This window comes from Lampris incognitus, chromosome 2 (assembly GCF_029633865.1).
Source record: "Lampris incognitus isolate fLamInc1 chromosome 2, fLamInc1.hap2, whole genome shotgun sequence".
Lineage (NCBI taxonomy): Eukaryota > Metazoa > Chordata > Actinopteri > Lampriformes > Lampridae > Lampris > Lampris incognitus.
The window spans coordinates 6,696,391-6,709,981 of NC_079212.1; the positions used below are offsets into that span (position 1 = coordinate 6,696,391).

Consider the following 13,591-nt stretch of genomic DNA (forward strand, 5'->3'; position numbering starts at 1 on the left):
CATACAAGTACTCATACGAGTACCGTCCATGCAGTGTCTCTGTCCACGTCTGCATCTACGTTTGTCTTCGTTGGCTGGGAGAGCTGGCGCTGGATCGGCTAGGAGGGCTTGGTCTGCTGCATCCTGTGGGCCCAGGGACCACGGCCCTGACCGGAGCTACGCCCGAACAGGAAACACCGAGGGCGGTCTGACAGGACGCGGAAGCGGGGCAGGCTAAGCTAACTGCTAGCCCATGCAGACCGGCAGTTCTGATAACACAGAGGGCGGTCTGGCAGTGGCCTTGCCTGGCGTTGACTGTGTTTGTATTGTCATCGTGTGGAGCATGGGGAGGTGTGTCGAAGGTGTCTGGCTGGGAGAGCTGGCGCTGGATCGGCTCGGAGGGCTTGGTCTGCTGCATCCTGTGGGCCCAGGGACCACGGCCCTGACTGGCGCTACGCCCGAACAGGAAACACCGAGGGCGGTCTGACAGGATGCGGAAGCGGGGCAGGCTAAGCTAACTGCTAGCCCATGCAGACCGGCAGTTATGATAACACAGAGGGCGGTCTGGCAGTGGCCTTGCCTGGCGTTGACTGTGTTTGTATTGTCATCGTGTGGAGCACGGGGAGGTGTGTCGAAGGTGTCTGGCTGGGAGAGCTGGCGTTGGATCGGCTAGGAGGGCTTGGTCTGCTGCATCCTGTGGGCCCAAGGACCACGGCTCTGACCAGAGCTACGCCCGAAGAGGAAACACCGAGGGCGGTCTGACAGGACGTGGAAGCGGGGCAGGCTAAGCTAACTGCTAGCCCATGCAGACCGGCAGTTCTGATAACACAGAGGGCGGTCTGGCGGTGGCCTTGCCTGGCGTTGACTGTGTTTTTATTGTCATCGTGTGGAGCACGGGGAGGTGTGTCGAAGGTGTCTGGCTGGGAGAGCTGGTGCTGGATCGGCTGGGGGAGCCTGGTCTGCTGCATCCTGTGGGCCCAAGGACCACGGCCCTGACCAGAGCTACGCCCGAAGAGGAAACACCGAGGGCGGTCTGACAGGACGTGGAAGTGGGGCAGGCTAAGCTAACTGTTAGCCCATGCAGACCGGCAGTTCCGACAGTCGTCCTGGCTGGCGTTCGTTCTCCTGGACAGTGATTTTTGTGTTAGTTGGGCTATATGTGTTGTAGTTTTTGGATATGTGTTTTTGTCTTTGTGTTGCACTGCTGGGGGCTGGGGCAAACGACGTTTCGTTTCATTTCGTGTGTGCAGGTGCGTGAAATAAAGTGTTTGTGGGTCTGATTTCTGAAGTAACTTTAGTACAACCAATTCCCAATATATCAAATGTGTTTAGGTTTAATCATTCGGTCATTAAATTGCTGATGAACAGCAGTGATGAAGATGTCCCATGGTGATGATGATGGTTATACGTTCCAGCCTTTGTATCAGCGCTACTTTTCCAAAGCCTCCTTGAGATTACCGTCAATTTTCACCAAGCTCCCAAAGTCAAACCACATCTCAGACTTTGTGCTAAAGGTTTTGCTGCCAACGTGTTGCAGCACAGATTGGTGTATCTGTAAATATAACTTGCACAGTTTTCTTAAGTGACGGTGACTGTTGTACTAGTACCTCCCTGCTGCCAGTCAAAACCGTCTGGTTGAACCTGAGTTTTTCATATTGATGCTGAAGCGTCTGCTGTTAAAGGTCTTCTGCAAGTTTGATCTGATGCTTCTTCTTCTTCCAACCTCACAGCTGCCTGCCCTCTTCTACAAGGTAGCTGATGTGCTGGGGACCTAAAACATTACGCGCTGAATCAGTTCTCCTTTTCCAATATATCCCACAGTCCAAAGACATGTAGGTCAGGTGTATCGGCCATACTAAATTGCCCCTAGGTATGCATGTGTCTGGGTGGGTGTGTGTGTGTGTGTGTGATGGCCTGGTGGCCTGTCCAGGGCGTCTCTCCGCCTGCTGCCCAGTGACTGCTGGGATAGGCTCCAGCATCCCCGTGACCCTGAGAGCAGGATAAGCGGTTCGGATAATGGATGGATGGATAAATATCCATTAAAATGAACTACAAAAGTGTCCATGGTCAAGTTGAAACAGTCTTTTGCAGAGTGAAAAAAAAATGTCACTGAACGATTAAATCTAAACACACTGAATATATTGCAAATTAGTTGTACTAAAAAGTTAAGTTACTTGTATGAAAGTTAAAACTGTTTGGAACCCAGTAAATGCTTTTTAGACACACCAGTTGTTTCTAAAACAAAATGTAGTTAGTCTTGACGCATACTCAGTAATCCGGGTAAGGAAATCCCAGAAGTTGAACCAGTTCATCTGGACACAACGTTTATCGGAAGAAATGTTTCATCATCATCTACGTGACTGCTTCAGTCTCCCCACCCTTATAAATTATACAGTGGCATAACGAGCGAACCCAACGACCAGTTTTCTGCAAATATGGGTGTGACCATTAACTAGAGTTGCAATGGCCACGTGTGCTATTCACAGAGGATTGGGCAATGGTTGCAATCACAGCATTGTAAGATGGTGACAGATGTACTCTGAGGCCTGGTAAGGTTAAGGTTTGACTCATCATCCACTGGAGCACAAACCAGGAGTCTCCAGGATGCTGTACCGCCAAGCTGTCAACATCCCCACCCACACAGCGGCCGGGGAAGGGGAGAAATCCCACATTAAATACATTAAATCCAATTTCCCCTCGGGGATGAATAAAGGATTCTCGTTCTGAAAAGAATCAGAACCAGCGCAGGCCCTGGTTAAGTGTGGTTATCCTAACTGGATGTTTGTCAAAGCCAGGAAGACGCCCCAACAGTGCACCGGCCGATAGAAGAGAGGAGAAGGACAACAGCTGTCTAAGCGTAAACCAGTGGGGATTCTGTATGTGGCGGGAGTGTCGGAACAGTTGAGACACGTATTTTCAAAACACCGCGTCTCGGTTGCTTTCAAACCCCAAAACACGCTGCGACAGAAGCTGGTCCAGCCCAAGGGTCGGGTCCCCCGGCACAAACAGAGCAATATAGTGTACGCTGTTAAGTGCCAGGAGGACTGATGTGACTTGTACATTGGGGAAACCAAACAGACGCTGGCCAAGAGGATGGCACAACACAGGAGAGCTAACACATCAGGCCAGGACTCCACAGTCCACACCATCTACAGACCAGGACCCCACAATCCACACCATCTACAGACCAGGACTCCACAGTCTACACCATCTACAGGCCAGTGGCCCCTCTTTCAGGGATGAGGATGTGCACATCCTTGATAGGGAGGAACGCCGGTTTGAACGGGGAGTCAAAGAGGCCATCTATGTGAAGAGGGAATGACCATCTCTGAACTGGGGGGGGGGGGGGCTAAGAGTACATCTGTCACCATCTTACAATGCCGTGATTGCAACTATTCCCCAATCCTCTGTGAACAGTACATGTGGTCACTGTAACTCTAGTTATTCTGTTTTTAATTTATTTCTGGGGTTTTTTTCCCCCTTTTTTCTCCCAATTCAATGGCCAATTGATCCCTATTCTAGATCAAACACCCACCCTCGTACTATATGCGTTCACCAACTGCATCTCTCCAACCGGCAGTGTCGAAGGAACCGCCTCGCCACCTCCGGGACAAGGCGAACCAAGCCAACGCTTGTTTTCCCGGCGCACACAGAGATGTAGATCGTGCGACGAACACAAGCTGACTCCTCCCCACTCCCGAAGCAGCATTTGCCAATGGTGCTGCTTCGTTGACTCTGGCCACAGTCGGATCTGGCGAGACCGAGGCGTGAACCCCGGTCCCCGGTGGGCAACTACATCGACACAAAGCCGATGCTTAGACCGCTGCACCACCGCGGAGGCCGTAACGCTAGTTAATGGTCACGGCACTTTGCATATGAAACCGATTGTTGGTTTCGGTGGTGATGCCACTGTATAGTTTATAAGGGTGGGGATGCCTGCAGTCAGTTGAGCCTAAAGAGGTCACTTAGATGAGCGATGGAACATTTCTCTCCATAAACGTTGTGTCAAGATGAACTGATTCAACTTTCTGTGACCTGAGATAAGATTACCAGCATTTGGCACAAGGAGAGGTGTGTGTGTGTGTGTGTGTGTGTGTGTGTGTTTCTTTCAATAAATGTTGTGTCCGGATGAACTGATTCAACTTTCTGGAAAATACAGTGTGGGACTTTCTCAGGGGAAAAAAAGAGACGAACTGACTGCAGTTGAGACCAGTGAGAGCTGTGAGCCTCACTACCTTATAGTTGTTAATATCCAGAGTGAGGACACAAAGACTCATGTCGGTCGTCTCATTGGTTGTTGTAGTCTGGTAGCCAACAAGGCTATGTGAAACCAGGCGTTGTTCAAAGTAATGCCAACTTCAAATATTCTATTGACAAAATATTGTAAAACCCCAACTTTGCCCAAATCTGCGTTATTTTCCGAGGTGGTTTATTGTCTAATAACACTGCATCTGATTCTGGTTAACCTTTGACGCCTGATTTATGATTTTATGGGACAAAATAAAACATCATCGTGGAAACGTGAGAACAAAGTCCTGCATCAAACAGAATACTTGCTCTCTTTTTCATTCTCTGTCGTGCTCTCTCTCTCCAACTCCTTCTCTCCCACTGCACAAATACACACACATTTCTGCAGAATTTCTGTCTAAGACACATCACCTCCGAAGGTCTTGGTTAGGCCACTGACCTTGGAGCTGCATTTAACTCAAAATTAAAAAGTACCATGACAGTTGGAATTCCAACTTTCCTCATGAATTCTAGTTCTGGTAGAGTAAGCTCTTCAGGTTGGGCATCAGGATAAAGCGGGGGGGGATCAAAGGTCAAAGCCATAAATCATGTTTTGACACAAAGTGGTCTCCGATATTTTTGTGTAGTCAGTCGCATGTGTGTGTGTGTGTGTGTATGTGTGTGTGTGTGTGTGTGTGTGTGTTTGTTACCTGGCTGTCCAGACCCAGCACGAGCAGCATACAGAAAAAGAGTGCTGCCCAGACTGGAGCCAGAGGCATCAGAGTTACAGCCTTGGGATAAGCTATGAAGGCCAGACCTGGACCTGAAAACAGAGAGAACAGAAAGGTCTTGTTGCTGGAGCCAAACTCTACATGGGGCTGAGGTGGGCCAGGTCGGGGATGGGGGTGTTTGTTGTGGGTCAGGGGGTGGATCAGAGGGCAGTTGCATTCTTACCACTCTCAGCTACCTTACTGATGTCCACTCCTTGCTCAGCAGCCATGAAGCCCAGTACAGAGAACACTACAAAGCCCGCAAAGAAGCTGGTACCACTATTGATGAGGGCCAACACAAACGCGTCCCTATGGAGACACAAAGAAAAACAGTGACGCTTTACTGTCAGCTCTAAGATGAAGGCAAGGCAAGGAAAATTTATTTGTATAGCAAATTTCAGCAACAAGGCAATTCAAAGTCCTTTATATAAAACATAAAAGGCATTAAGAAAAGCAACATAAGGCAATAGAAATACATTTGAAAACAAATAAAAAGTAAAAGTTATAGTGCAGTGTAAGATCAAATGCTTCGAATTTTATTTAATAAAAGGCAGCGGTAAACAGCAAGGTCTTTAGCCTTGATTTAAAAAAACAGAGTTGCAGCAGACCTGCAGTTTCCTGGGAGTTTGTTCCAGATATGTGGTGCATAAAGCTGAACGCTGCCTCTCCATGTTTAGTTTTGACTCTGGGGACAGAAAGCAGACCTGTCCCAGACCATCGGAGAGGTCTGGGTGGTTCATAGTGCAGCAGAAGATCAGAAATGTATTTCGGCCCTAAACCATTCAGGGCTTTATAAACCAGGAGCAGAGTTTTAAGATCAATTCTTTGATGGACAGGAAGCCGGCGTAAAGACCTCAGAATTGAAATGATGTGATCCACTTTTTTGGTCTTACTAAGGACTCGAGCAGCAGCGTTCTGAATCCGCTGCAGCTGTTTGGTCGATTTTTAAGAGAGACTTGTAAAAGACACCGTTACAGTAGTCGAGTTGACTGAAGATAAATGCACGGACAAGTTTTTCCAAATCCTGCTGAGACATAAATCCTCTCGATCTTGATATATTCCTCAGGTGATAGTAGACTGACTTTGTAATTATCTTAATGTGGCTATATAAATTCAGGTCTGAGTCCAAGACCACACCAAAATTTCTGGCTTTGTTTGTGGTTTTTAACATTACTGATTGTAGCTGGGCGCTGACTTTTAATTGTCCTTCCTTGGCTCCAAAGATGATTACTTTAGTTTTATCTTTGCTCAATTGAAGAAAATTCGGAGCCATTCAATCTTTAATTTGTTTAATGTACTTACTTAGCGGTTGTATGGGAATATAGTCCCCTGGTGATATGGTTATGTAAATTTGTGTGTCGTTTGCATAATTTATGGTAACATATTTTGTTGTTTTCCATAATCTGAACTAGTGGGAGCATATAGGTGTTAAACAGAAGTGGCTCCAGAAGGGGGCCTTGGTGAACGCAGCAGGTCATTTTTGTACACTCAGATTTGTAATTACCTATGGACACAAAGTAGTCCCTGTCCTTTAAGTAGGATTCAAACCAGTTTAATGCTGTACCAGAAAGTCCCACCCAGTTTTCCAATCGGTCTAGTGATAATGTTGTAGTCGACTGTATCAAATGCAGCACTGGGATCCAATAACACCAGGACTGAGATTCTGCCACTGTCTGTATTTAAGAGGGTGTCATTAAAGACCTTAACAAGAGCCGCCTCTGCTGTGGTGTGGTCGAAATCCTGACTGTGAGACATCAAAACTGTTGGTTTAGTGCCAAGAAGTTGTTCAACTGCTAGAAAACCGCTTTTTCAACGACTTTACTTAGAAACGGTAGGTTTGATATGGGCCTATAATTGTTCATTAATGAAGCTTCTAGATTATTCTTTTTTAAGAGTGGCTTGACTGCAGTTTTCAGGGCCTGTGGGAAGAAATCTGAGACAGACTTGAGGGAGTTGGGATGGACAGGGGATCAATGGTAAATGTTCTGATAGCTACTGTGGTCCTGTGTAGTGGACAGGCTAAGTGCAGAGAGTCAATTAAACATCTGAAAAGAAGGGGAGGGGGTTTGGATTAAAGGAAGAATGCTATTGTGAGCCCTTGTTACAGGTAAATAAAACTTACAGTATTGTAACGACTGACTAATTTCAAACCCTGTACTCATGCTGATTCAACTCTGCAGTTCACATGGCAGTCTGTTTCCACAGTAATCCTTCTCTGTTTATCCAGATTCCAGTCCATATGGGAAAAAAATGGTCTTGTTGGCAGCGGTGGCTTGGAATTGAGCTTCTCTCTGATATCAGGACCGGATAAAAAAGTGATTCACCTGGATAGTTATAGCCTTGCTTGATACACTGCTACAGCTGTATTTTGCAGAAACCTCTGCGTTGTCAATAAGGCTGTTTGTTTGAAATAGCGGTGGGAGCAAAACCATAGCAGAGCTGATTAGGAAAGAGAGGAGGTGCTTGGGTCAACACAGCAGCTCACTATCAATACCTCAATAATCAAAAAGGCAAATGAGATGGGATTATGCTCTTTAGATGCCAGCAGGCCCACCATGCAGTAGGAGGAAGACAATTGCATAATCCTGAGACAGACTTCTGCAGTGGCCCAGAAGTCTGTTCACCGTTTTGTCGCTGAACTGAGCAGTAATGCAGCTCGGCATATCCGGGGGCAGTATATCCAGACGTCACTGATTTATATGAGGGAATCTACACTGTTTGTGAGAAAAGGGCCAAAGCTGCCAGAATCTGAACCCATCTCTTAACTTCCAATTTAGGTCAAGGGAGAGAAAATGTCTCGTTGATGCTTATTCCTCACTCTCCCTTCAGCATGGGCATTCCAGGAATGCCTGCGGATTCCCAGTATCATGTTCTGAGATCTACTAAATATTGTCCCTTTCGCTGTAATCCAGCTAACTACTGTACTATGTAAGGGTCTGAACGTTTCTGTTTCCAAATCACGGATATATACCAAGTCCAGCTGCACTTGATTCAACTCCTTTGGATAACCATGACCTGGATGAATGAGAACATTCACAGACATGTTTCTGTTTCCCTTTCTGTTTAGGCCAAATACATGCAGGAAAATTAACCAGCGGACATAAAGAGCAGTTACAAGTACTCCACTGTAGATGCAGACTGTCTGCTCATTCTTGCATCTTATTCTGTTTAAAGAGCGCCATTGGGGTTAATATGGTTGGGAGTAATTTCTGCAGAGTTCTAGAAAATCTATTATGGGATGCAAACTGAAAATAAACACAAGTTCCTTACATTTACAGGGCTAAAGGACTGTGATTCTTTTAGGCATCCTACATGCTGCTATTTTGATCAGTGAGATGACTTTGTGTCTGAAATGTGAGCGGTGTGCTAGCGGCCTTGAAAGACTGCAGCACTCTTGGCACTGATACACTCAAGTCAAATGTTATTTTTGCTCTAGCAACTAAAGCAAATACATTTGCTAGAGTCAATTGGATCGAGTCTCATAACAGTTGGCTAGAGTCTCCGTGTGCCAGGTGTTTTGGAGCCCCAAAAGCTTCCAGAGAGATTGTTTGCATTTTAAATGCAAAGTCCCAAAGAGCAAAATGTTACAGAATGACAACAAAAATCGACAAAAACTGTTAGACTGGAGCGTGCTCGTTCATTGTGTGTCAATGGTTTCAACGACAGAGAGGATTCTACTGTGTGTGACTCTTTACAAAGAGCGTATTTGCGAGTTCAAACAACTTTTTGGAGGGAGAGCTGCGAAAATTGGTTCTATTCTGGTGGAAAAGCTATTTTCTAAAGTTGTGTTTATTGAATTCAATTCTGTGATCTTTCAGACTGATGTTGGCTGACGCAGTTGCAATTTACATCAACCTCATTCCATTCACAGCAGCTTCTGGTTTGCTATTTGGGGGGTCACACTCACTGGTAACAGTTGTTGTGGAAGCGGTTGTAGCTGCCCAGCGCGGTCAGGGCGCCCAGTCCAATGGCATAGGAGAAGAAAATCTGGGTGCCCGCATCGATCCACACCTGAGGTAACAGGAAAGGTCTGAGAAATGAAACAACTTCCCCACTCCAATGTTTTCCTTATCACACGATATTCACGCATGTGTTGTACATATCAAAACGTACACTTACCTGTGCTTCTCCAAGTTTGGACCAGTCTGGTTTCAGGTAGTAGACAATCCCATCCAGGGCCCCTGGGAGAGTGACTCCATGGGCCAACAGAACAACCAGAACCAGGTAAGGAAACAGAGCTGTGAAGTACACTACCTACAAGAGATAGGAAACAGGGCTGTGAAGGACACAGAAAGGTAGGAAATAGAGCTAAAGACAATGTTTTAGAACGTGACTGAGGGGAACCATGATTTGACAGTTTAGTGCCAATCAATGAGGGCCGTCTACACCCTTGCTAATGATTTAGGACATGGTCAAAAGCGTAGGAAAATGTGATCACACCTTTGAGGTCAAACCCTTTCCTGATGTGTTCACATGGGTGTCATCATTGCCTTGATTTATCATTCTGCAGCGGGGTTTCATAATCTCAAGTCTAGAGGAGGTACCAACTAAGTAGGTGTGTGACGTTTTGCATTATCTTACTTTCGGGAAAAAAAATATCCTCATAGAGAACCAGGCCATGTCCAGAAATCCTGTACCATGGTAATCTTTATCAAATCTATTGAGAAGGCGGGGAGTCTTTTTGAAGTTGTGCTGAGAAAGCTGCCCCCTGCTAACGAGTGGAAAGCTTGAGTCCCTGTAAATCAGTTGGGCGTGGGCAGGGCAGAAAGAGAGAACATATTTGCCTTGATCTAGAGCGAGCATGGGGAGAAAAGCCCCTTTCCAGCTCTCAAAACATCTACATGGGAGAAAGTTACTAATCGGCTTAAGAGTGGCTGGCTCAATCTCTCCCTTTGTTTTTCCCCTGATGAGGCGCTCTATGAATTCTGGCTACTGCTGTGACACACATATGCAAACAAAGACTTTTACATATACACCAATGTAGGCATGGCCGATATAGACAAAATCAAATATCACCATGTTTTTGATTGGTTTCAAAAGATATGTATACACAGGGAAATGTTGAGAAATTATCATTAGTAATATAGATATGATGACCAAGCAGGTAGACATTCATTGTTCATTTCATTCAGCTAATATGGTCAAATAAGTTCAGAAAACTTTCTAACTTTACTGCAATGCAGCCTTTAAGGCCAGGGATCGACAACATTTTAAGTTATATCACCATATTACCAGAACCACAATCCCACCACACAGCTAGTCTCATATCATAATATTCATATTATATCCAGATATTGCCCTGCTCAAGACAAATGTGAGGCATAACATTTTATACCTTCATGCTAGAGTACATACAGATGTTGTAGGGCAGTGATGTCCAACCATGTGTCATGGAGGGCCGTGTGTGTATGTAGGTTTTCTTTCCAACACAACACTACACTAGCTACTTTCACTGATTAGTCCTCCCCTTTCTGGTTGCAGGTGTGTTCAGTGAAAGCAGATGGTGCTGTGTTAGTTTGGAAAGAAAACCTACATACCCTCCATGGCAGATGGTTGGGCACCACTATAATGTGGGGCTAGGAAAAATGGTGCTAGTGTCTGTACTGGCCTCCTACCCAGCTTGTGCCCTGTGGATGATGTGCGCTCTGTGGAATGTGTATCGTGGACAGACAGTGAGTCAGTGACGGTAAGAGGGGTGTTGATCTCTTTTTGTTGCTATGCTGATGATACATGGCTTAACCTCCAGTGAAACATCAGCCCAACCTATACAGTCATAGTCTGTCTCAAAGACATGAAATGCTGGAGGGCTCAAAACGTCGCTCTAATAAAATCCAAGTGCTGACAGTTAAGACCAACCTTTTGCAAAGGCCTACACCAAGAACCGTGGATAGAAGTTAACGCCGTTGCCAAATCTAGCTATTTTTTAACTCTTTGAGTCTCTAAAATATTTTTGTCTTTGCTTCTGCCTGTCCCCCAGTGTAGACTGAAGCTTAGGGGTGACCTCTCTTTCGCACTTGCTGCCCCTACATTGTAGAACAAACTCCACCTTTCTTTGAGGTATGCCGCAAAACTAGGCTAATTTAAATAACTGATCACAAAGTATTTCTACTACCGAGCTTTTCAGTGTGATTAGACAGATTTACCTGGTGGCTTACTCAGCCTCGCTGGATTCTACAAGACTGTGTATTGTGTGCCTGTTTTCATTACTGTGATCTTTTGTATTGTTTAATCTAACTTTATACATTCACTTTTATTTTGCTATCTTTGGGTCCAGCATCCCCGTGACGCTGGGTAAGGATAAGCGGTTTGGATAATGGACGGATGGATGGATGAATTCTGCATGTACTGTAAAAGTGCTAAAATATAAGAAAAAGAAAAGTTCAAAATCATGTGCGGCACGTACCCCTTTTCTGTTCCTTACCTGAAATACAAGTCACTTTGAAAACGACGGACTGTCTGTAGGCTGGTATAGTGACTGAGGTTTTGGTAGATGCTAGAAAATTACAGCTAAAGGTATGACCTTCTCATCTGAATACACACACACACACACACTCCACAAATCAGCATACACTGAAAACACAAAGCAATTGTGTGGGTGTGTTTGAAATCGTACGTGTTTTAACCAGGGCACTGATCCTCTTGCTATATAAAATCTGATTTGGGTTCAAAGGGCAAAGTGCAGCGACTTGGAAAAATTATAGCACAAGTCACGTGGAAAATATTACTGCCGCAACCTATGAACCAGGACATTGCAGCCGAGCATCCAGAAGAGGAGAGAGGCCACAAGAGAGACACACGCACACACACGGTCGTCCACACAAAGACATGTGCTGACCTTGCCCGTAGACTTGACTCCTTTCCATATGCAGAAGTAAACGATAACCCAGGTGACTATGAGACACAGGACCATCTGATAGCTGATGTCGCCCGGCTCATCCAGCCCCCCGGACAGACGAAGCACCTTACGCCTGACAGGAAGACACGGGTGTTAGTGTTAAACGACACACACCTCAAGTAGCCTTGCTAAGCTCATTTATGGCCTGTGCAGCTATAAAGTCTACAACCAGTAAATAATAAAAACAAATTTCATCCAGTTAAACTGGGGACATTCTAAAACCCTGCTGAATCCAGGTACAATAAAATACAATAATTAGAACCTATAAAAAGCAAAACAGCGATAGAAGTCAGAATACATATCTGGGTCATGTTAAGAACAGCCAACAATACACGGCAGCATTTTTAAGTACTGTACAGCTGGAAATAAGCCTTGCTTACTGTTCTGACTGTTCTGACTATTACGTTACGACGCTGAAGGTGACATGCTAACCAGTACTTTCTATCACTGTCACGTTGGAAACCATAGCGGAATCGCTGATACTCAAATCACGGCTGCTTTTATGGTTGCTCATTTTGATGTTTCCTGCTGCATAGGAAAAAAATCACACAGCGCACAGCATTTTATGCCTTCAGCATCATCGGCAAGCGTGCAAGAATAGTGACGTGATGAATCTGAAGAAGAACCAAAGTCCTTGTGTCAACCGAGCAGTTACGGCAGAACAAGCTTGGAAGACGCTGACCAACAGATAATACAGTATGAGTAGTTAGAACTTAGTTCAGCCGTGGTTTGGCAAGAGGGGAAACGCTGGAACAACAGCGCCCTTTGGGCTCTAAAGAGCTTAAACGCCACTACAGCCGTCACATAGCTCCATAGAGGTCTGTAACTTAGACAAAAACAACCATCATCCGGATTACACTTTTTTTTCCCTTGGATTTCCCCCCCCCCATTTTCTCCCAATTGTACTTGGCCAATTACCCCACCCCCGGTTGCTGCTCCACCCCCTCTGCCGATCCGGGGAGGGCTGCAGACTACCACATGCCTCCTCCCATACATGTGGAGTCACCTGCCGCTTCTTTTCACCTGACAGTGAGGAGTTTCGCCAGGGGGACGTAGCGCGTGGGAGGACCGCGCTATTCCCCCCAGTACCCCCTCCCTCCTGAACAGGTGCCCCGACCGACCAGAGGAGGCGCTAGTATGGCGACCAGGACACATACCCGCATCAGGCTTCCCACCCGCAGACACGGCCAATTGTGTCTGTAGGGACGCCCGACCAAGCCGGAGGTAACACAGGGATTCGAACCGGCGATCCCCGTGTTGGGAGGCAACGGGATAGACCGCCACGCCACCCGGACGCCTATGAATTTAACTGTAAAGACCCTTGAAGGGCTTTTAAAGCATTTACATTTCTTTTAAAGCAACGTAACTAGTTTCATTAGAAATTAATTCCAGTGATAATCCTGTTTTCTGATCTCGTAAGTGTAACAGAAAGTTTGTTGATGTGAAGTTACCCAAAATATCAAAACTGCTGTTGCTGTGAAAATATGGCAAAAGCTTGTCAACAAAATTAACCATTCTGCTTCTGTCAATAAATTACATTTAATACACTGACATAATGGAATGGTCAACAAACTGTCATCATCAGTCAGTCTCTCTGTTGGTCTGTTTTTGAATAGTTGCCTAGCAACATCGCGCAAGTTAGCGAGCCAACTAGCTATCAACGAGGGTTCTTGTGAACTCAGCCTCCTGGGAATTAGCTGTGTTCAGAGAGGGTGCACTA

The 13,591-nt window shown here is 45.8% G+C and overlaps 1 protein-coding gene across 1 annotated transcript in view; it reads right to left on the bottom strand.

The window, feature by feature from the left end:
- Window positions 1–13,591, bottom strand: part of si:ch211-117c9.5 (sodium- and chloride-dependent creatine transporter 1) — a 41,168-nt gene that overhangs the window by 6,132 nt on the left and 21,445 nt on the right. The window contains exons 5-9 of the mRNA XM_056274756.1: window positions 11,812–11,944; window positions 9,096–9,230; window positions 8,884–8,987; window positions 5,161–5,285; window positions 4,917–5,029 (exon numbers count right to left, since the gene is read on the bottom strand). Of these exons, the coding sequence (XP_056130731.1) occupies window positions 4,917–5,029; window positions 5,161–5,285; window positions 8,884–8,987; window positions 9,096–9,230; window positions 11,812–11,944 (610 nt within the window). The remainder of the gene's footprint in view (window positions 1–4,916; window positions 5,030–5,160; window positions 5,286–8,883; window positions 8,988–9,095; window positions 9,231–11,811; window positions 11,945–13,591) is intronic.